The following is a 21,944-nucleotide window of genomic DNA, read 5'->3' as shown; positions in this document are numbered from 1 at the left end:
TGAGTGTAGCGCATGTACAGCCTCCAGTAGCTCAATTATGAAGTGAACGGGACACCTAATGCATCTGTTTTATGCATTTTTTCCCCAATGTCGCCCCCAATCTAGTCGTATCCAATTACCGGATTTGTATTTCCACTTCTACCACTGCAGAGCTCCACTCCTGATTGAGGGAGGTTGTAACTAACACACACCCCCTCCAACATTTGTGCAACGGTCAACCTCTCTTTTTTTTACCTGAACAAGTCATTGTGTGGGCACCATTGATCAGCCAGCAGAGGCTGCAATAGCAGCGTTTATGAGGAATCCCTAAAGCCCTCCTTCCGAATCAGAATCACTTTATTTCAACAGGTATGTTACACATACAAGGAATTTGTTTTGGTGATACACATAGTAGTACACATAATAATACTCATAATACACGTATTCCCGCCCTCAAACTAGGCAATCATTGTCTGTGTAGGTGCCCAGCCAGCCATTAGCAGAGCTGAGAATCAAACTTGCAAGCTTGGAAGGTGCTTTACCGCTGCACCACCCAAGCACACTCTTAAATCGTATTATAAAAACCACACAGGGTGTCAGAAAGGAAGTGCACCAGATTGTTTTGTTACTATTTAATACTATTGTGTGTATGAACCAAAAAATCATTCATTTTTTACAATCCTTGTAAATACACTATTAATTCACACTGGATAAGACTAGAAAGTTACAGCATAATGGTCTGTCGTTATGGTTTATTAGGCATTTGATATATGAGATTGGAAATGCAAATTTGGGCCCCCAAATTAATTCTGGGATGTTAATTCAGGTCCTGCTTATATATTGTTTTATTCATTAGGAATCTGATAGCAGTCTACCTTATCAGTCTGAAAGGTTGTCAGCAATCTAACAGAATCCTTGCAAAAATTAAAATGGTTGAGGCACAAAGACATACAAGAGGCTACATACCCCAGTTTTTTTAAGTTACAGAGGGCAACTGGGGCATCCCAGTGTAGGGAACCATTGTTGGAAAAAGGGTTCCGAGATCTCTGCTGTCTTTGTCTTGTTATATGGCAAGAATCCTCATCAAAATTGGGTTATAGTCATCATGGTTACATTTCTACCCTTCAGTTTTACATAAACATAAATAAAACATCTGGACATTTTAAATGTTAAATTCCATTAAACATTAAATTGGTTATTGTAATGCCTTTTTAAAATTAATTCTCTATTTGGATGAGTTTTATTGCTGTTGTGTGATGGTTAGAGGTATGCCTTGGTAAACATGGAGCTTTAATCCAAACCACTTTAATCCAAACCACACCCCACCATACTAAATAGCATGTCTAATTAGTGTGCTACCAATAAGTTACACATCATGTAGCCAGGAGCCTTCACTAATTACACTCACAGACGTAACCTGTTACAGCGAAATACAAATAAATGAATAAACCTGATAACATAGGTCAGAGGTGAATGGGTCTTGCAAGTGTAATGATATGTTTATATTTACTTTCTTAATTTTGATTAACAGATATGTATGTGCTGTCTGTTTCTAACAGAAACATGCAGGTTACGTGAATAAATCCTAGGAAATACATTGGAGCTAAGCACTGAGCTATCACCCAAGTACTTCAAATAAACATCTGAAACTGTCATTTAAATGTTATTTGTGCACTAAATTTTTATTGGTGAAACACTAATTGGAGAAATGTAGGCAGACACCCCTCCTAATTACTGATTTCAAGTGTTTAAGCCAATACTATTACTGACAGGTGTATAAAATAAACAATATGCTTCACATTTGGTGCTAACAGTTTGAGAAAGTACCTTTCCTGTACCAGTACGACTGTGTCCTTGTGCATCAAGTGAGGTCCATAAAGAAACGGTTTGACAAACTCAACTTAACTGAAAATCTTTAGGATGAATTGGAACACTGACAATGTGCCAAGGTTATGTGCTGATTCAATCACACTGTAAGAACTTGTGGAAGGCCTTTGAGGAAGAGTGATATAGAGTGACCTCTATGTGATCAGCTATAACAACAGCTACTCTTCTGAGAAAGCATCTCACGAGACCTTGTATATGTTTGTTAGAATTTGTGGCCATTTAGTCAAAAGAGACTTGTATGGCTGGGCACTGATGTTAGTCATGGAAGCCTCAACTGATGTTCCAGTTCATTCCAAAGCTGTTCACTGGGGCTAAGGTCAAAGCTCTGTGCAGATCACTGGAGTTTCTTTGAATCTAGCTTGTCTTCATGTCTTTATTGACCTTGCTTACTGGAATAGAAAAAGACCTTCCCTAAACAGTTGCCTCAAAGCTTATAGGAAGTATACACCGATCAGGCATAACATTAAAACCACCTCCTTGTTTCTACACTCCACTTACCAAATAGAAGCACTTTGTAGTTCTACAATTACTGACTGTAGTCCATTTGTTTCTCTACATACTTTTTTAGCCTGCTTTCACTCTGTTCTTCAATGGTCAGGACCACCACAGAGCAGGTATTATTTAGATGTGGATCATTCTCAGTACTAAAATGACACTGACATGGTGGTGGTGTGTTAGTGTGTGTTGTGCTGGTATGAGTGGATAAGACCCTCACTGTCACTGCTGGACTGGGAATAGTCCACCAACCAAAAATATCCAGCCAACAGAGCCCCGTGGGCAGCATCATGTGACCACTGATGAAGGTCAGCAGCAATAGATGAGCTATCGTACCAACTAGGCAGGAGTGTCTAATAGAGTGGACAATGAGTGGACACGGTATTTAAAAACTCCAGCAGCGCTGCTGTGTCTGATCCACTCATACCAGCACAACACACACTAACACACCACCACCATGTCATTGTCACTGCAGTGCTGAGAATGATCCACCACTTAAATAATACCTGCTCTGTGGTGGTCCTGTTGGGGTCCTGACCATTGAAGAACAGGGTAAAGTATGTAGAGAAACAGATGGACTACAGTCAGTAAGTGCTTCTATATGATAGGTGGAGCTGATAAAATGGACAGTGTGTGTAGAAACAAGGAGGTGGTTTTAATGTTATGGCTGATCGGTGTATAAATTCCTTGATATATTAAAAACATATGAATTCTGTAATAGGGGGAAGAAATTTGTAAAATGGGCTGTCCAACAACTTTTGACCATATAGTGCTAGGTAGAAATGAAAGTTATTGTCACCGTATCACGTCTTTCCTGCATGTTTATTCATAGTTTCTCTCAGGGGGATTTTAGTGCTCTAATGAATCACACATGATTGTAATCAAGCTCATCTCCTGGCAGGTAGAACAAATGCACGGTGGCTTCATTTTTCTCTTCAACACTAATGAAACAGATCTATCCTGGTCTGTCAGTAAGTCTTGAAGCAAATTCAAAGTCTGACTCCTCACCTGTTGTTTTACTTATTTTCACAATTAAAGAAACAGTTCAGTCAAAAATGAAAGGCACACAATTAACTTCAAACCTAAAATAAAGCAGGTTTGGGGTTTGAAATATGCAAGTAAAAAAAAAAAATACAGCTACCTGTTAATCTCCAATTAAATTTTACATTACAGAGGTGTTTATACACTGATCAGCCATAATATTAAAACCACCTCCTTGTTTCTACACTCACTGTCCATTTTATCAGCTCCACCTACCATATGTAAGCACTTTGTAGTTCTACAATTACTGTAATTACTGTAGTCCATCTGTTTCGCTACATACTTTTTAAGCCGCCTTTTATGCTGTTTTTCCAATGGTCAGGGCCCCCACAGAGCAGGTATCATTTAGGTAGTGGATCACTCACTACCTCACTACATGGTGGTGGTGGTGTGTTGTGCTGGTATGAGTGAATCAGACACAGCAGCGCTGCTGGAGTTTTTAAAAATACCGTGTCCACTCACTGTCCACTCTATTAGACACTCCTACCTAGTTGGTCCACCTTGTAGATGTCAGGAATGATCGCTCATCTACTGCTGCTGTTTGAGTCGGTCATCTTCTAGACCTTCGTCAGTGGTCACAGGACGCTGCTCACGGGGCGCTGTTGGCTGGATATTTTTGGTTGGTGGACTATTCTCAGTCCAGCAGTGACAGTGAGGTGTTTAAAAACACCATCAGCATTGCTGTGTCTGATCCACTCATACCAGCACAACACACACTAACACACCACCACCATGTCAGTGTCACTGCAGTGCTGAGAATGATCCACCACCTAAATAATACCTGCTCTGTAGTGGTCCTGGGAGAGTCCTGACCATTGAAGAACAGCATGAAAGGGGGGTAACAAAGCATGCAGAGAACTAGATGGACTACAATCAGTAATTGTAGAACTACAAAGTGCTTCTATATGGTAAGTGGAGCTGATAAAATGGACAGTGAGTGTAGATCACTGATCAGTTTATGTGTCCCTACATGTCATGTACAACTGTATGTAAAAATAATTTAGTTTGACTCAGTCGAACCTTATAAATATTCACTGATTATTCACTGATGGTATCAGGAACCATGTTGGTCAAATCATCTAGTTTAGAATCAATTAGTTCCAGTATGAACTCCAGGTATTTCTCTCTCTCTTTCACCCCATGGTGAGTAAACACGCTTACTGCTCTACATTCAGTCTTTCTGTAGATCTCCACATGCATGATGGAAAACTGACAGCTCTGGAACATCAGGTGCACTTCCTATTATCTGTGCTCATTCAGCCAAACAATGAGATGAATTCTGAGCCAGGGGAAAACTCTGGACCTTGGTATGGAATTGAACCAATGCACACAGTGTGGCTTATTCACACTTTTCCCAAAGCGCTGTCGTTCCCTCGTTAGTTTTTCATCACGTCTCTCCCCTGCTAAAACCCAGAAGTCCCACTAACAGAATTACTGCCAGACCATCTAATCTGCAGCTGCCTAACCAGCCGAGGGGCACCAAGACAAAAACGTGTGTGGGTGATCGACTGAGAGGAGTGATGCTCAGATGAGAAGACGCTGATTAATAGCTGATTGAGGTAAGAGTTATACCATAGCTTTCAAACGGCAGTATAGGAACACCAGTATATGAACTTTTTTGACTGAATTGCATTTGGAAGTTTCTCAACTTTTCTTTTTAGCGCTGGACTAGACCAGTCTAGCAACAATACATCTCTTTAAGGTAATGAATCCTTACAGGTCCTCCAACCTGATACAAATTCCAAGGTCTAAAACAAATATCATTAGTACCAAGTTGAAATGAACACACAAACCACTCGCACAGCAAGTAACAAACTTTGAAAACCTGACATAGTTCGTAGTTTTCTTCTAATTAAGTATCAGTGTTTGTACCTTAGTGGGTAGGGCTTTGGGCTAGCAACTGAAAGGTTGAGTGTTCGAATCCCAGCTCTGCCATGCGGCCACTGTACAACAGCTAACCCTGCGCTGTGACAAATTTTTTGCCTTGAACCTGATGAGGCTTTTAGTATTTATTATTCATTATGTCCTAGCCAATGAGAGTGAGCTATGAGCTACACTACCAGTTTAACATGTTGCTAATGACATCGCTCATGCAGCCAGGCGATCCTGACAATCACTGGATGCTCTCAAGAGCTTAATACTATCTCCTTCTGTGAGACAGTCATAGAATGCCAACATTACAACAGGAATACTAACAAGTACACCTCCAATTGGCAGGAGATTTGTAGATTGGGTTCCCATGTCCAATCAGAGTGGAATAGTTTAAACCATATTACAATTGGACTCTGGAGTAATGAAAATGCACTTCTAGAATTGAATGCTATCTCCATTAAGAAACAGTTTGCCAAATTTGCTGTGGATTTCACACCGATCCAATCCAACAACATACTGTAAATACATTAGAATAAATTGGGTTGCCAACTAAGGGCTTATCACTTAACATACTACTGTTCTTGTAGATAATGGAAGTAAATCTATGTAATCATGTTCCACAATCTAGTAGAAAACCTTTCCAGAAAGGTACTGGCTATTAGAGAGCAACATGAGCAGCAAGTATATTTAAAACCAATAATTGTGCCATTATTGGAATTGTGTAAATGTGACGTGCAGGTGTCCATTTACTTATTTACTCTACTTAAAAATGCTGCTTGGAAATGAGAACCCAATCTACAAATATTTTGCCAATTGGAAGTGTACTTGTTAGTATTTATGTTGTAAAGTTGGCATCATATCACTGTCTAACAAAGGGATACAGTATTAAGCCTCTCAGTACACCCAGCGATTGTTAAGATCGCCTGGCTGCGTGAGCGATGTCATTAGCAACATGTTAAACTGGTAGTGTAGCTCTGTTCTCTGAATTCATGACTATACAACTCATTGGCTAGGACATAATGCATAATAAACACTAGAAGCCTCATCAGGTTCAAGGCTTTTTTTTTTTTACGCATTTAACTAGAGTGACAAACAATGAGAAGTAAATAATGTAGTACATAAAATGCTTACACTATATACTTATAAGTATGTGGGCACCTTACCTGATTAAAAGTTCCATTTTTTCAGCCACCCAATTTCTAATAGGTTTATTAAATAAATTAATTTGATTAGGCAGTTGTAGCCTAGCGGTTAAGGTACTTGACTAGTAATCAGGTTGCTGATTCAAAAAGGTCACTGGTTCAAACCCCACCACTTCCAGGTTGCCACTGTTGGGCCCTTGAGCAAGGCCCTTAACCCTTAGTTGCTTAGACTGTATACTGTAAGTCACTTTGAATAAAAACGTCCACTAAATGCCGAAAATGTACACGTAATTTCATAAAATAAATGATATGCTTTCAACATGGTGTGTAATGCCTTACCAGAAGACTAAAGGCTGTTATAGATTATCATTATACTGTAAATGCCTAGGGCGGCACGGTGGCTCAGTGGGTAGCACTGTCGCCTCACACCAAGAAGGTCCTGGGTTCGATCCCCAGGCGGGGCGGTCCGGGTCCTTTCTGTGTGGAGTTTGCATGCTCTCCCCGTGTCTGTGTGGGTTCCTCCGGGAGCTCCGGTTTCCTCCCACAGTCCAAAAACATGCAGTCAAGTTCATTGGAAACACTGAATTGCCCTGTGGGTGAATGGGTGTGTGTATGTGTGTGTCTGCCCTGCGATATCCACAGTATTGGCCATATAGTGTGCCTTCCGCCCATTGAAAAGCTGGGATAGGCTCCAGCATACCCTAATTGGATAAGCGGTTAAGACAGTGACAGAGCGTGAATGCCTATCGCTTTTGAAAAGGCTTTCCAATAAGTCCACATACTTTTGGCCATATAATCTATAATAGTGCATATAAGTAAACATGTCTCACAACACCCTTGTTTTGACTGTGTGAACCACACACCACCCAGGTTACTTAACTGTGTGAAATTTGAACCCATGTTAAACCTAATGAAAAGGATTTTAGGGAGGGGTGCTTGCAGGTAAACAGGTAACGTATCCATAAGTGTTTATTTTTTTCGTATTTAAAGGAAGAAACACAACATTTGGAACATTTCTATGTCCAAGCATCTTATGCAAACACTAAGAAGAACTACAAAATGAATCATTTGATCATCAGTGGTACTGTCTGCTAATTCAACACACTTAATGAGAAAAAGACAGGTGATAATACAATAGACCACGGTCACAGGGGACAGAGGCTTCCCCTCAACCCTACCCCCACTTTCTTGAACACACACCACCTGACACTCTCACTGAGCCTGTTGTTGAGGGTCTCGAGCCAGATCAACCAATTTATGGTATTTATTTGAGTGTGGAGGGTCTTGTAGAGGTCATAGAGATACATGAACTGATAAGGTGCAGAGTCCCAATTACAATTTACCCAAGGCAAGACTTCCGTCCATGGCTGAAACCAAAGCCCTCACACACACACACGCTGTAAGCTAAAGAAAAAACATTAAACACATGTTCATTTATTAAATGGTGAATACTATACACACATTCTGCACACATCCAAACAATACTCTGTATACATGCACACACATCAGCCTTTATGTTGTACAGACCAGTAAACAAACATAAAATTGCATAGTAGATCAGAATTCTAAATTTCCAACACCCAATCCTATGATTGGTCAAATTTTGTGAACAGCGTTGGGTAAAGCTTTAATTCTGATAAAGCTCAGACGCTCTGTCCAACACTACACTGGCATAAACAGTATGCCAAATAAAACCACCACTATTAATGTTGACATTAAAATACTACACTATGACCAAACACATGTGGCATTAGGCATTAAAAAGGACCCCCTTGAGTCCTAGAAGCACAGACTCTTCTAGGGAGGCTTTGCACAACTGTTTAAAGTGAGTCTAGACATTTATATCTAATATATTTATGTAGACCGGCACTGATGCTGACTGGGGCCACTGGACTTCTTCCACATCAAACCAGGTCTTTCTGGACCTTGGTTTGTGTGTAGTGGCACGGTCATGCTGGAAGCATATAATTTATTTTTATACTTATTTTATTTGCCTGTTAGCAATGGGTGTGGCTGAACCACCTAAATTGAATACTTAGGAGGTTAGGAGGGGTATCCACATCATTTCAGCCATATGCTGGATGCAGTATGAGTATGAGTCCTGTTTGGAAATAATCAATGGATTTAAGAAAGCTCTGACTAAGTCCAACAAGCACATAGTCATGACAATATGTCTCAGTGATCGACACCAGTCGCAGAGTAGCTGTGTTGTCCATGAACACACCCTTATGTATGAAATGTGAGCTGGGTGCGCAGGTGGGTCCGGGGCACCTCGTACGGCCTGACCTTTAATGACCTTTACAACAGCACAAAGATGATGACTGTGTGTAGAGTGGGGGATGCCGTGTCAGATCAACAAATACATGGTAAAGAGTTGAGTCTAAGCATAAGAGTGACCGAGTTAAAGCATAAAGCATAACTTCAAAGAGAAAGAATCATTAAAATAGAATGTAACGGTGATGCTCCAGGAAAATGAAAGCAATATAGAAATCAGAGAGATTTTGAACGCAAAGGAGGGTCAGTTGAGGGTGACGGGAAGAAAAAAAATCACAAAGCCATCACATGCAGTTGACACCTGAGTCTTTGCAGATACTAATAATAGCTCCCTGATGTACTTCGCTTCTGTCAAGCTCTCTCTCTCTTTAGGTAAAAGCAACTGTTGCTGTACACCGATGAGGCATAACATTATGACCGCCTTCCTAACTGACTGGTCTGTGGCTATGCGGCCCCATACGCAACAAACTGCGATGCACTGTGTATTCTGACACCTTTCTATCAGAACCAGCATTAACTTCTTCAGCAATTTGAGCTACAGTAGCTCGTCTGTTGGATCAGACCACACGAGTCAGCCTTCGCTCCCCTTGGACCACTTTTGATAGATACTGACCACTGCAGACTGGGAACACCCCACAAGAGCTGCAGTTTTGGAGATGCTCTGACCCAGTCGTCTAGCCACCCCAATTTGGCTCTTGTCAAATTCACTCAAATCCTTACTTGCCCATTTTTCCTGCTTCTAACACACCAACACACTAACTTTGAGGATGGTGAATAGATAATCAGTGTAATTCACTTCACCGGTCATAATGTTATGCCTAATCGGTGTATAAATTTTTTTTTCAAATACATTATATGGCAAAAAGGATTTGGACACTTGACCATGAGCTTGTTGGACATATTATGTCAAAAACAAATGGTATTAAAACAGAGTGACCTCTATGTGATTTTTTCAGCTATAACAGTCATTCTTCTGAGAAGCCTTCTCACAAGTATATGAAATATGTCAATGGAAATGTGTGCCCATTCAGTCAAATGAGTATTTGCATGGCTGGGCACTGTTGTTGGTGAAGAAAGCCTCAATGGAATGGGATGACGTTCCAGTTCATTCCAAAGCTGTTCAGTGAGGCTGAGGTCAGGATTCTGTGCAGACCACTGGAGATTCTTAAAAATTAAGATTTTCTTCATGTCTTTATTGACCTTGCTTTGTACACGGGGATACATTAATGCTGGAACAGAAGTGTGCTTCCCAAGGCTGCAAAGTTGTAAGTGTAATAAGTGTAAATCATTAGAAGGGATGTCCCATCACATTGTCCATATAGTGTATATGGAATTTGTACAGTACATACATGTATAAAGCACTAAGCTTCTGAACACACAAGAGCTCCAGAGCAGAAGCTATAATGAACCAGTAAGCATGCTGAGCGTGATCATCTCATCTCATTACTGTATTCATAACGGGGTGCTCTCACACCAAGATCCACCTTTACAATTCCCTAACACAATTCTATACTCGTCCTTCATAACTCAATAGCACAATGTTTGTATTACTCTCATTAAGTCAGAGACGATCGCTTATCTATTGCTGCTGTTTGAGTTGGTTATCTTCGAGACCTTCATCAGTGGTCACAGGATGCTGCCCACTGGGCGCTGTTGGCTGGATATTTTTGGTTGGTGGACTATTCTCAGTCCAGCAATGACAGTGATGTGTTTAAAAACTCCAGCAGTGCTGATGTGTCTGATCCACTCATACCAGCACAACACACACTAACACCACCACCATGTCAGTGTCACTGCAGTGCTGAGAATGATCCACCACCTAAATAATACCTGCTCTGTGGTGGTCCTGTGGGGGTCCTGACCACTGAAGAACAGCATGAAAGCAGGCTAAAAAGATATGTAGAGAAACAAATGGACTACAATCAGTAATTGTAGAACTACAAAGTGCTTCTATATGGTAAGTGGAGCTGATAAAATGGACAGTGAGTGTAGAAACAAGGAGGTGGTTTAAATGTTATGGCTGATCAGTGTATAATTAACATATTGCAGAGAAGCTGCCTCATATCCTTATGCTACCACCACCATATTTTACTGTGGCTATAGTGTTCTTGGGCTCAAGCACACAACCGGAGTAAATTTGCTGTTATTTTTGCCAAAGCAAACAATCTATGTACATATTTTTTTCAGATTTAACAGTGATTGTCATTAATAAAACCATTTGGTTATCAGTTCTGGCATAGCATGTTTCTCCTCAGTCAAATGAATAGGACCCTATTATTATACAAATGAAAATAGGCGCCTATGGGCATTGAAAAGCCTGCTTCTGAGTAAACAGACTGCGGATTATATGGACTATATTTTTTGCTACATCGCCCAGCCTTGACATCAGACGAAAACCAACCGATTTATAAAGTCAGCTTGTTTAAGAGATCAGGACAGAGCCGTTTATCCACAAAAGTCAAAGCGTGACTACGCAGATGAGGGTGTTTAGATCAATAACAAGCTTTGACTCGTCACTATATACACTCTACACAAAAACCCAGAGTAACCCTGAGCCGTCGATCACGCTACTAGACCTTCACCTGCTGCTGGAGTGTGTCTGTCCAACAAAACCAACTGGCAGTGACAAGGCTGTCCCTTTATGTGGTAGAACCTCCCATTCATCACCCCTAGCATGGGCTAAAAATCAAACCTTTCAGCTCTCTCCAAGGGGCCTAATTGAAGTCAATTGGAAAGTGTAGACAGGGGGATGAAAAGGAACAGAAGCAACACATGACACAGGAAAGAGTGAATGGTTCCTGAAAAGCCTGGGCAAATCTGGGGCAGCCACTTAGGGGAACAGGGCAAGCAAAAAAAAGAGATCCTTATTTTGTACTAACAGAGATAAATGTCTCTCTTTTGGACAGTCCATTTTTTTCTTATGTGGTGGCCTGACCTTACTGCCTTCTCATGCGTACATACACCCACCAACCAGTGATTTAAATAACCACCCAGAAGGTGTGTTCTGACTGCACTGGTATATTCATTAAACCTGTGTTAGAACAAGCCTCATTATAAACTATTAATTATTTTAAAACATAAAAAAGTCACTTTGTATTTAAAGGCATTCAGCTGTTGTCAGGATTCATTACTGTACTGTACTGTAAAAAAAAAAGCATTTTGTCACTGACCACATGATCCAGCTCAGCAAGGTCGTCTGATTTATTTGAGCAAATGATGATTAGGGTTGAAAATTAACTCTGCCAAAAGAGGCATAAGGGTGGGTGAGCATATCTATAATGCTAAATTAAGACTATCAGGCTCCAGTCCTAATGGGCGGAGTTTAGCGTTCCGCTTCATTTAACACACCTGATTCAACTAATTAGCCAATTAGCAAGACCATCTTGTGGACTGAATTTCATCGCCTAGGAAAGGAAGTTCAAGCTTGTTAACTAGCCAGTTGAATTAAGGGTGTTCAGGCCAGAAAAACATGCAAGGGGTGGGGTACTTCCCAAAGAGGGTCAGGAAACACCTTTGTATGATAAGTGTCACATACCAATTGTCTGGTTCTTCTCAAGGGTTTTTTCCTTATCGTTTACCACAATCACCTGTCTTAGTCATTTGGGGTTAAGACCTGATACTCAACAGTGCCTAATTATCCTCCCTGTGTTTTTGCAAGAGGGTCCAGCTGGTATGATATTTTCTTGCTTCATTACCTGGGGAGATGTTAGGCTAGGCTAAAAATATACTTGGTGCAAGTGTTTAAATGCAAACCTACACAAATTTCACGTCTATGTTCGGAGTATAAGTATGTTCATCTCCGGTCCGTCATGACGGAACATTTTAATCATCCCATATTTGTCACTTTACACTCTGAACAGCTGTTAAAATTTAATTTTAGTCAGTTCTAAAGCCATAAACATGAATGTCGCCATATACCCCAAACTTCTGCTTGGACAAATTTTGCTCTGTTTGTTTGTTTATTAGGATTTTAACATCATGTTTTACACTTTGGTTACATTCATGACAGGAACGGTAGTTACTCATTACACAAAGTTCATCAATTCACAAGGTTATATCGAACCGTCATGGACAACTTAGCGTTTCCAATTCACCTCATTCACCTTGCATGTCCTTGGACTGTGTGAGGAAACCGGAGCACCCGAAGGAAACCCACGCAGACACGGGGAGAACATGCAAACTCCACACAGAAAGGACCCGGACCGCCCCACCTGGGGATCGAACCCAGGACCATTTTGTTCTGGGAGCCCCTGTTTACTGTGGTTATTTGGGAATACCCCTAAATACCCCTACCTAATGTCACAATACTCAACCATGCCTAGATATCTTTTTCTTTCTTTTTTTGCAAGAGGTTCTAGCTTTTTTTGCTTTGTCACCTTGGGAGATCTGTTAGGCTATATACTTGATGCTAGGCTAGGCTAGAAATATACTTGATGCAAGTGTTTAAACACAAACACCTACACAGATTTCAAGTGTCAATTCTAGACCCATAAATATAAATGTTGCCTTTGCCCCATACCCCATGGTAGGTTTTTCTGAGCTTTACTGTGGTTATTTGGTATTACTCCTAAATACCCCTACCTAATGACATCCCTGATTTTAGAGGTAGATAGCTATGGTGGGATATTGGGAATTTCATGTAGACTGGGTATCTTTGGCATAATGACAATTGTCATATTGTCAGCTTAGTATGTACATGTTGCTTTTGACTGAGTTTAGTATTAGTATTTAGTATACACCAATCAGCCATAACATTAAAACCACCTCCTTGTTTCTACACTCACTGTCCATTTTAACAGCTTTCATGCTGTTCTTCAATGATAAGGACTCTCCCAGGACCACCACAGAGCAGGTATTATTTAGGTGGTGGATGATTCTCAGCATTGCAGTGACACTGACATGGTGGTGGTGTGTTGTGCTGGTATGAGTGGATAAGACACAGCACTGCTGATGGAGTTTTTAAACACCTCACTGTCACTGCTGGACTGAGAATAGTCCACCAACCAAAAATATATCCAGCCAACAGTGCCCCGTGGGCAGCGTCCTGTGACCACTGATGAAGGTCTAGAAGATGACCAACTCAAACAGCAGCAATAGATGAACGATCGTCTCTGACTTTACATCTACAAGGTGGACCAACTAGGTAGGAGTGTCTAATAGAGTGGACCATTGAAGAACAGTGAAAGCTGGCTAAAAAGGTATGTAGAGAAATAAATGGACAGTAAGTGTAGAAACAAGGAGGTGGTTTTAATGTTATGGCTGATCGGTGTATATAAAATGCTATTTAAAGGGAAACGATATGAAAGAAAACGACTTCGTTATAGGTATACAGTACAACAGAAGACACTTATTATTCTCTTTAAAAAGATTAAAATGCCATAAAAGAACCCTTCTGTTCATGGCAAAGTGATGTTGGTGGTATAAAAAACTAAACAATTTGCATCAAAACCAGATTGAACACATCAAAACACACTTCCAAACACAAGCCCATTCACATTGCAGTCCTGCAGTGTTAAAGCATCTGTCCCTTCAACAATCCCTGAGTTGGTTTTATTCATCAAATCCAGCTTATCTATGATTTATTGACTTGGATGTCAAGAGTGTCAGCCTGTCTTGCGTCCACTGGACCCACTGTGACCCTGACCAAGATGTAGCTATTAGTGAACATAAATTATGTTTAATGTTTTAAGGAGAAAACATATCCAGAATACATTTAACATAAAATGCCAGTCATACTAGGCATTGACTTAGTGTTGTGTGGACACTTCATCCTGGTCAAGGCTGTAGTGGATCCAGTGCCACCCAGAAACCTCAAGCAAAGCGTTCACAAAGATGTACTCTGTAAGTTTCCCATGGTCACCTGACTGGTGTGAAGCAGTTGCTAAAAATAAATGAATCAACCAACATATTTTAACAAGGGGACATTAAAAAGTGTAGGGTAGGACCTGGACTACAGAACATGAGTCCCCATAATCCAATTCATGCCAGATTTATTCATATACATATTCATCAATTCGCACTAACCAGGAATTATTGGGTGCATCCACCTTTTAATGGATTAGGCACTAATTCCACATGACATTTACTCACCTAGGAGCAATTAGCAGTAGCCAGTTTACCATCTGCATGCATGCTTTCGGGAGCTGGGAGTACTGGGGGAAATCCTGGGTACCCAGAGGAAACTCATGCGGTCACTATGAGTACACGAGAAACTCAGTGGCGTAACTACGGGGGGGGCCCGGTGCACTGGGGCCCATGGCAGGGGGGGCCCCTCCACGACATGAACCCAACCAACCATCCCACTACCGCCCCCCCCCCGCCCCCCCATTGGCTATATATATATATATATATATATATATATATATATATATATATATAGAGAGAGAGAGAGAGAGAGAGAGAGAAAATAAAACTGTATATATATACACCGATCAGCCATAACATTAAAACCACCTCCTTGTTTCTACACTCACTGTCCATTTTATCTAGTTCTACAATTACTGACTGTAGTCCATCTGTTTCTCTACATGCTTTTTAACCTGCTTTCACCCTGTACTTCAATGGTCAGGACCCCCACAGGACCACCACAGAGCAGTTATTATTTAGGTGGTGGCTGATTCTCAGCGCTGCAGTGACACTGGTGTGTTAGTGTGTGTTGTGCTGGTATGAGTGGATTAGACACAGAAGCGCTGCTGGAGTTTTTAAATACCGTGTCCACTCACTGTCCACTCTATTAGACACTCCTACCTAGTTGGTCCACCTTGTAGATGTAAAGTCAGAGACGATCGCTCATCTATTGCTGCTGTTTGAGTCGGTCATCTTCTAGACCTTCATCAGTGGTCACAGGACGCTGCCCACGGGGCACTGTTGGCTGGATATTTTTGGTTGGTGGACTATTCTCAGTCCAGCAGTGACAGTGAGATGTTTAAAAACTCCAGCAGCGCTGCTGTGTCTGATCCACTCATACCTGCACAACACACACTAACACACCACCACCATGTCAGTGTCACTGCAGTGCTGAGAATGATCCACCACCTAAATAATACCTGCGCTGTGGTGGTCCTGTGGGGGTCCTGACCATTGAAGAACAGCATGAAAGGGGGCTAAAAAGATATGTAGAGAAACAGATGGACTACAGTCAGTAATTGTAGAACTACAAAGTGCTTCTATGTGAGAAACTCCTCAGAGAATGACCAGAAGAGAGGATCTAACCCAGGACCTTAGGACACATGTTGCAGTGAGGTACCCACTCTGTGCCACCCTGTCACACATTGGCAGGTTTACTCCTGGTTTGAATGAATCAAACTGGTTCAAACTAGGAGTGAAATAACCAGGATGGTTTAACTGGAAGGTTTGCGCCACTCAGACGTGCCTGCGCAGGACTGTGCACTATTTGCATAGGCAAATAAGGAGGCGATACGCACACTGGCATCAAGTATTAAAAGACGGACGATGGGAAAAAAAAAGGTACTAACCGTTGGTTTGATGGGTACATACAGCACAGGGCGCTGGTATTTGCCTCTCTTGTCTAGTTGCCCTTCACCCTTGCCGACTTGGAAGCCTTTGGATTTGACCCAGAACTTAAATTTGGCGTTAATGTGGCTGTTATCCGGGAAGGTCTGTGGGTCCTCGCCGTGTGAGAGAGCTTGCAGGATTTTATCATATTTGCGCCTGGTCACCGTCTTTGTCTTGGCAGTGTCTCCATAAGTGCGCAGGCACCAGTCCTGAAATTCACCGAACATGTCCCCTTCGGAGGATGCCGAACTCCTTTTGGATAGGTCCGCGGAATGTTTCTTGCTTGACATCCTGAAAGAAAAACGCCGAGCCCACGCGTGATCGATTCACCCCCTCTGGCGTGTGCCAAACTGATCTGGCGCACTCGGACCGATAGGTGTATCCCGTTTGAACAATAAGCCGGGATGTCGTCCCCACCTCCTCCTCGCACCTGTTTGCTACACCGTTTTTTCTCCTGTCCCACAGCGAAAACCAAACCAGTATAGGTGCCTGGACCTGGTTACCTCAGGAGGAACTGAGCGCAGGGGGCCGTCCTACCAAATCCCGCACAGACTGTCTGACTGTCTGTCTTCCCCCACCTGTAGCGTTCGTACTAGACTACTAAATGAGAAAAATCCCCGAGCATACTTCAGCGCTCCTCTTTTGTTCGGGTTCCACACAGAAATAACGTGTGTAGCCTTCACCCTCCTCCTCCTTCTCCTTCAGCTCAGCTCCACCTGAACTCGCTTACCACCTGTTAGAATGAACCAGCCCGTCCGTCCCAAACCGAGCACTGCACCTGCGCCAAATCACAACCGCAAACAGCGGCTTAAAACGCCTTTAAATAACCAGAGAGAGAGAGAGAGAAGTGTCCCAACTGATATTGAGCAATACCCGGACTGGGACTGAGACCATCAGCTCCAGGAAGTGCCCGTATCAACCCAAACAACACAAAGCCCCCTGCCCTACCACCCACTCCCCGTGTGCATTGCACCATCTGATCTAATATATATATATATATATATATATATATATATATATATACTGTATATATATATATATATATATATATATATATATATATATATATATATACTGTATATATATATATATATATATATATATATATATATATATATATATATATATATATATATATATATATATATATATATAACCACCTCCTTGTTTCTACACTCACTGTCCATTTTATTAGTTCTACAGTTACTGACTGTAGTCCATCTGTTTCTCTGCATGCTTTGTTAGCCCCCTTTCACCCTGTTCTTCAATGGTCAGGACCCTCACAGGACCACCACATTATTATTATTATTATTATTATTATTATTATTATTATTATTATTATTATTTAGGTGGTGGATCATTCTCAGCATTGCAGTCACACTGACATGGTGGTGGTGTGTATGAGTGGATCAGACACAGCAACGCTGATGGAGTTTTTAAACACCTCACTGTCCCTGCTGGACTGAGAATAGTCCACCAACCAAAATTATCCAGCCAACCGGCCCCATGGACAGCGTCCTGTCACCACTGATGAAGGTCTATAAGATGAGCGATCGTCTCTGATTTTACATCCACAAGGTGGAGTGTCTACTAGGTATGAGTGTCTAATAGAGTGGACAGTGAGTGGAAACGGTATTTAAAAACTGCAGCAGCGCCGCTGTGTCTGATCCACTCATACCAGCACAACACAAACTAACACACCACCACCATGCCAGTGTCACTGCAGTGCTGAGAATGACCCACCACCCAAATAATGGTCCTGGGAGAGTCCTGACCATTGAAGAACAGGGTGAAAGCAGGCTAACAATATATGCAGAGAAACAGATGGACTACAGTCAGTAATTGTAGAACTACAAAGAGCTTCTACATGGTGGAGCTGATAAAATGGACAGTGTGTGTAGAAACAAGGAGGTGGTTTAAATGTTATGGCTGATCCTATACTGTATATATATACACATACACATAGATAGATAGATAGATAGATAGATAGATAGATAGATAGATAGATAGATAGATAGATAGATAGATAGATAGATAGATAGATAGATAGATAGATAGATAGATAGATAGATATTTTAATAAAAATAATAATAAAAAATTTTTTGACAGGTTAAATGTAGGCTCATCCCAAACACTAATACTAAACACTACAATTTAACCTTAGCTGCTACCACAAATCAACTAACCGGCACCACCACACTTCATCATGACTGTCTGTGATGGAGTTCTATAATGAAGAGCAGTTGGTTGTGGATCAGTTGTCACCGGTTATAAATTGCAAGCTTGTGTTTGGAAAGCCCACATCAGCTGCATGTTTTTGTCAGTTAAACTGTCTTGTTTTCTCCACTCGGCCACTTGATAATTTGGTTCCTTTAAAAAAACATATACAGTTCAACATTTTTGGAAAACACAAATAGACATTTCACCTCTTTCTCAGATGCTTTAGAAGAAAAGAGCAAGCGTTATGCCTGTAGTCTGACCAAGCCTCCTGTACAGTGTACTGAGGCCACACTACACAGTAGGCTTTAACATTTTATTTAATTAAAATTACATTATATGATTTGAAGTTTGTGTTTTCTTACAACTGTTTTCAACAGATCGGTATAAAACACTTACCGTATATACATATTAATACCCTTTCAACTTTGTAGCAACAGTTTGGAGAGAGTTATTTCCTGTTACAGCATGACTGTGCACCTGTGAACAAAGTGAGGTCCACACAGACATGGTTTCACTAGTTTGATGGGAAGAATTTCAGTTGCACACACAGAACCTTTTTGTTTAGCATCAGTGCCTGACCTTACAAATGCTTTGTTGACTAAATGAGTACAGATATTCACAGACAAACTTTGAGAAAAGCCTTTGCAGAAGACTTCCCAGAAGTGTCAGTGTCCATATGGCTTTAACCATATAGTGTATTTGTGTATATTAGATATAGAACTAGAGCCAAAAGTATGCGGGCGCATCTTCTAAATAGTATTGAACTGGCTATTTCAGCTAGATTTTTTAACAGGTGCATAATAACATGCAGATGAGCATAAACAATAATTCACAAAACCTGGTTAACCTGGTAACTTTTAAACAAGACTAGACAATGGCAAATATATGGCTTGTTTATATACAGTGATGGAAAAATAAGTAATTGCCACATTTCTGATCTGCTTGCTATTTGCATATTTGTTACATTAAATCATTTCAGATAGTCAAACTGATTCTGACTAGAACTTGTGACAAAACCTAAAAACTGAGGCAAAATTATCATATTTTCAATAAAAAAACAAATGTCGGTAAGGACATTTTAGCTTTTCCAAATGTAACACTGTCTATGTTTTATCTTCTTATCAGGTAGGGACATTTAAGGTTGGGACATTTCAGCTGCAAGTGAACATGTCACTACCATTGCCACTTGAATGCTTAGGTCCTCTTAATTGTAGCATTAATTACTAAATAAATAAAAAAAATGCCACTGGAAGCAAGAGCAGCACAGTTTTTCACATACATCATTTGGGTTGACTAAGAAGAAGCATAAAGGTTTGGAATCAGCATGCCTGAGGCAAGTTAGTAAAATACCCTCTTCTATATACTTATGATAATGCCCATCCATAAAGAGTACACATAAGTAAAGAAAGGAATTGCCAAATATTGTGTAAAAACCTGAAGTATGATAGCAAAATGTCAAGCCTTACTGCCAAACGTCAGTGTCTAAAAATTAGAGAAACCAAAGTACTTAAAATATTAGGACACCAGTATCTCAACACAGTTTGAATGGACTTTAGAACAAGAAAATGACTAGATATCATGTGTCATATGATGCAATGTAATTGTGTGAGGCAATACTGTGGTTCAGATGAGTTCTTATTGGAAACCTTGACAGACACTGTATAGAGGAAGCTTGGGACATTCTGTTCTAAAGTAAGTGTTTGTGTTATTGCAAGTGCTGTGTGCTGGGGTTATATGCATCAAGCTATGCTATGAGCAAGCTTTAAGAAGCACAGTGACACAGCTATGAAAGTAGGATACAGGTCCTGAAGACCTGAGTTTGATGTTCACTTCTAGTTGTGCTGTGTGCAGTTTCTCTGGGTACTTCAGTTTCCTCCCACCTCCCAAAAGCAAGTCAGTAGGTGGATTAACTACTCTAAATTTATTGCATATGCTACAGTAAATAAACGAGTAACGAGTAATAAACTGAGAACCTGTGTAGTGATATATAATCATGTTGGGCTCAGTATTTCTGGGATATTGTTTGAGTCCAGTATGGTTTATCAAAATAAAGCAGTGATTAAGAATTTTGGAAGGAATTTTATTATTGTGGTTAGAAACGCCAGCTCACAATTCATAATATTAATAAATATGAGTCCGAGCTAGTGAATCCAAAGGGTCTAGGTTCTAGGGTCTGGTGCCATCCAGAAACACTGAGCGCAAGCCAAAAGTTCCCACCCATTGACTTACAGACTTACACCAAATTTATAGTAGCTATTTCACCTGTTGTATGATTCTGGGAGCTTGGTACCCACTGGAAACACAACAGACACAAGGACTCTTATTAAATACCTCATTAAAGACATATTGAGCTGCTCAGGTGGCGCAGCAGTAAAACACGCTAGCATACCAGAGTTGGGATATCGAATACATCGTATGGAATCTCAGCTCTGCCATCCATCCGGCTGGGCTGGGCGACTACATGAACAACGATTGGCTGTTGTTCACAGGGTGGGATAAGCCAGACCAGGGTTTCTCATAACTGGTGCAATTACGAGTGCAGAGTTGAGGAATAATGCTGATCAGGGTGTGGCTCTCCGTGCACAACTGATCCGCATATGAACTCACCTCGTGCAGGTGAAATGATGCAGTCGGTACTGCACACGTGTCAGAGGGGGCGTGTGTCAGTCAGTTGCAAAGCTCCTCAGTCAGCAGTGGGGGGTTGAATCAGAAGAGGTGAAGCATAACGCAATAAGGGTAATTGGACACGACTAAATTAGGGGAGGAAATTGTGGGAAAAAGAAAAGACATGTAGAATGATGGTGGATGGTAAGTTGTATGTCTTCCATACAAGTCTGTAGGCAAATCTGATGCCCTGTGCAAACACGTGTTAAAAATACATTTTAAAAACCATCTACATGCCGCTCAGGTGGCGCAGCGGTAAAAAACACGCTGAACACCAGAGCTGGGATCTCGAATACATCGTATCGAATCACAGCTCTGCCTGCTGGCTGGGCTGAGCAGTCACACGAACAACGATTGGCCTGTTGTTCAGATAGGGGTGGGATATTAAAAATCCGGATAGGGTCTCTCTCATAAATAATGCAATTACAACCTCTGCTGACTGATTGATGGCGCCTCCACAGAGATGGGAATAGAGTGCTGTCAGGGTGTGTCTCTCCGTACACAGTGCTTATCTGCATTGCACTCGCCAAAGTGTAGGTGACAAAATGCATACGGCTGCTGCCCATGTGTCGGAGTGGGCGTGGGTTAGCTTTGTTCTCCTCAATCAGAGCGGGGATCGGCATTGGGGGAGAGGAAGCATGACGCAATCGGGCAATTGGATGCGTTAAAAGGGAGAAAAAGGGGAGAAAATGCATTTAAAATATATACAGTGTATCACAAAAGTGAGTACACCCCTCACATTTCTGCAAATATTTTATTATATCTTTTCATGGGACAACACTATAGAAATAAAACTTGGATATAACTTAGAGTAGTCAGTGTACAGCTTGTATAGCAGTGTAGATTTACTGTCTT

The 21,944-nt window shown here is 41.1% G+C and overlaps 1 protein-coding gene across 1 annotated transcript in view; it reads right to left on the bottom strand.

Annotated features, from left to right (window-relative positions):
* nol4lb (nucleolar protein 4-like b) overlaps positions 1-16,952 on the bottom strand; it is a 183,989-nt gene extending 167,037 nt beyond the window's left edge. The window contains exon 1 of the mRNA XM_063015015.1: positions 16,166-16,952. Within this exon, the coding sequence (XP_062871085.1) occupies positions 16,166-16,495 (330 nt within the window). The 5' untranslated portion in view covers positions 16,496-16,952. The remainder of the gene's footprint in view (positions 1-16,165) is intronic.
* Positions 16,953-21,944: the final 4,992 nt, after the last annotated feature.

This window comes from Trichomycterus rosablanca, chromosome 19 (genome assembly GCF_030014385.1).
Source record: "Trichomycterus rosablanca isolate fTriRos1 chromosome 19, fTriRos1.hap1, whole genome shotgun sequence".
Classification (NCBI taxonomy): domain Eukaryota; kingdom Metazoa; phylum Chordata; class Actinopteri; order Siluriformes; family Trichomycteridae; genus Trichomycterus; species Trichomycterus rosablanca.
This window is presented reverse-complemented; position numbering and strand designations above follow the sequence as displayed.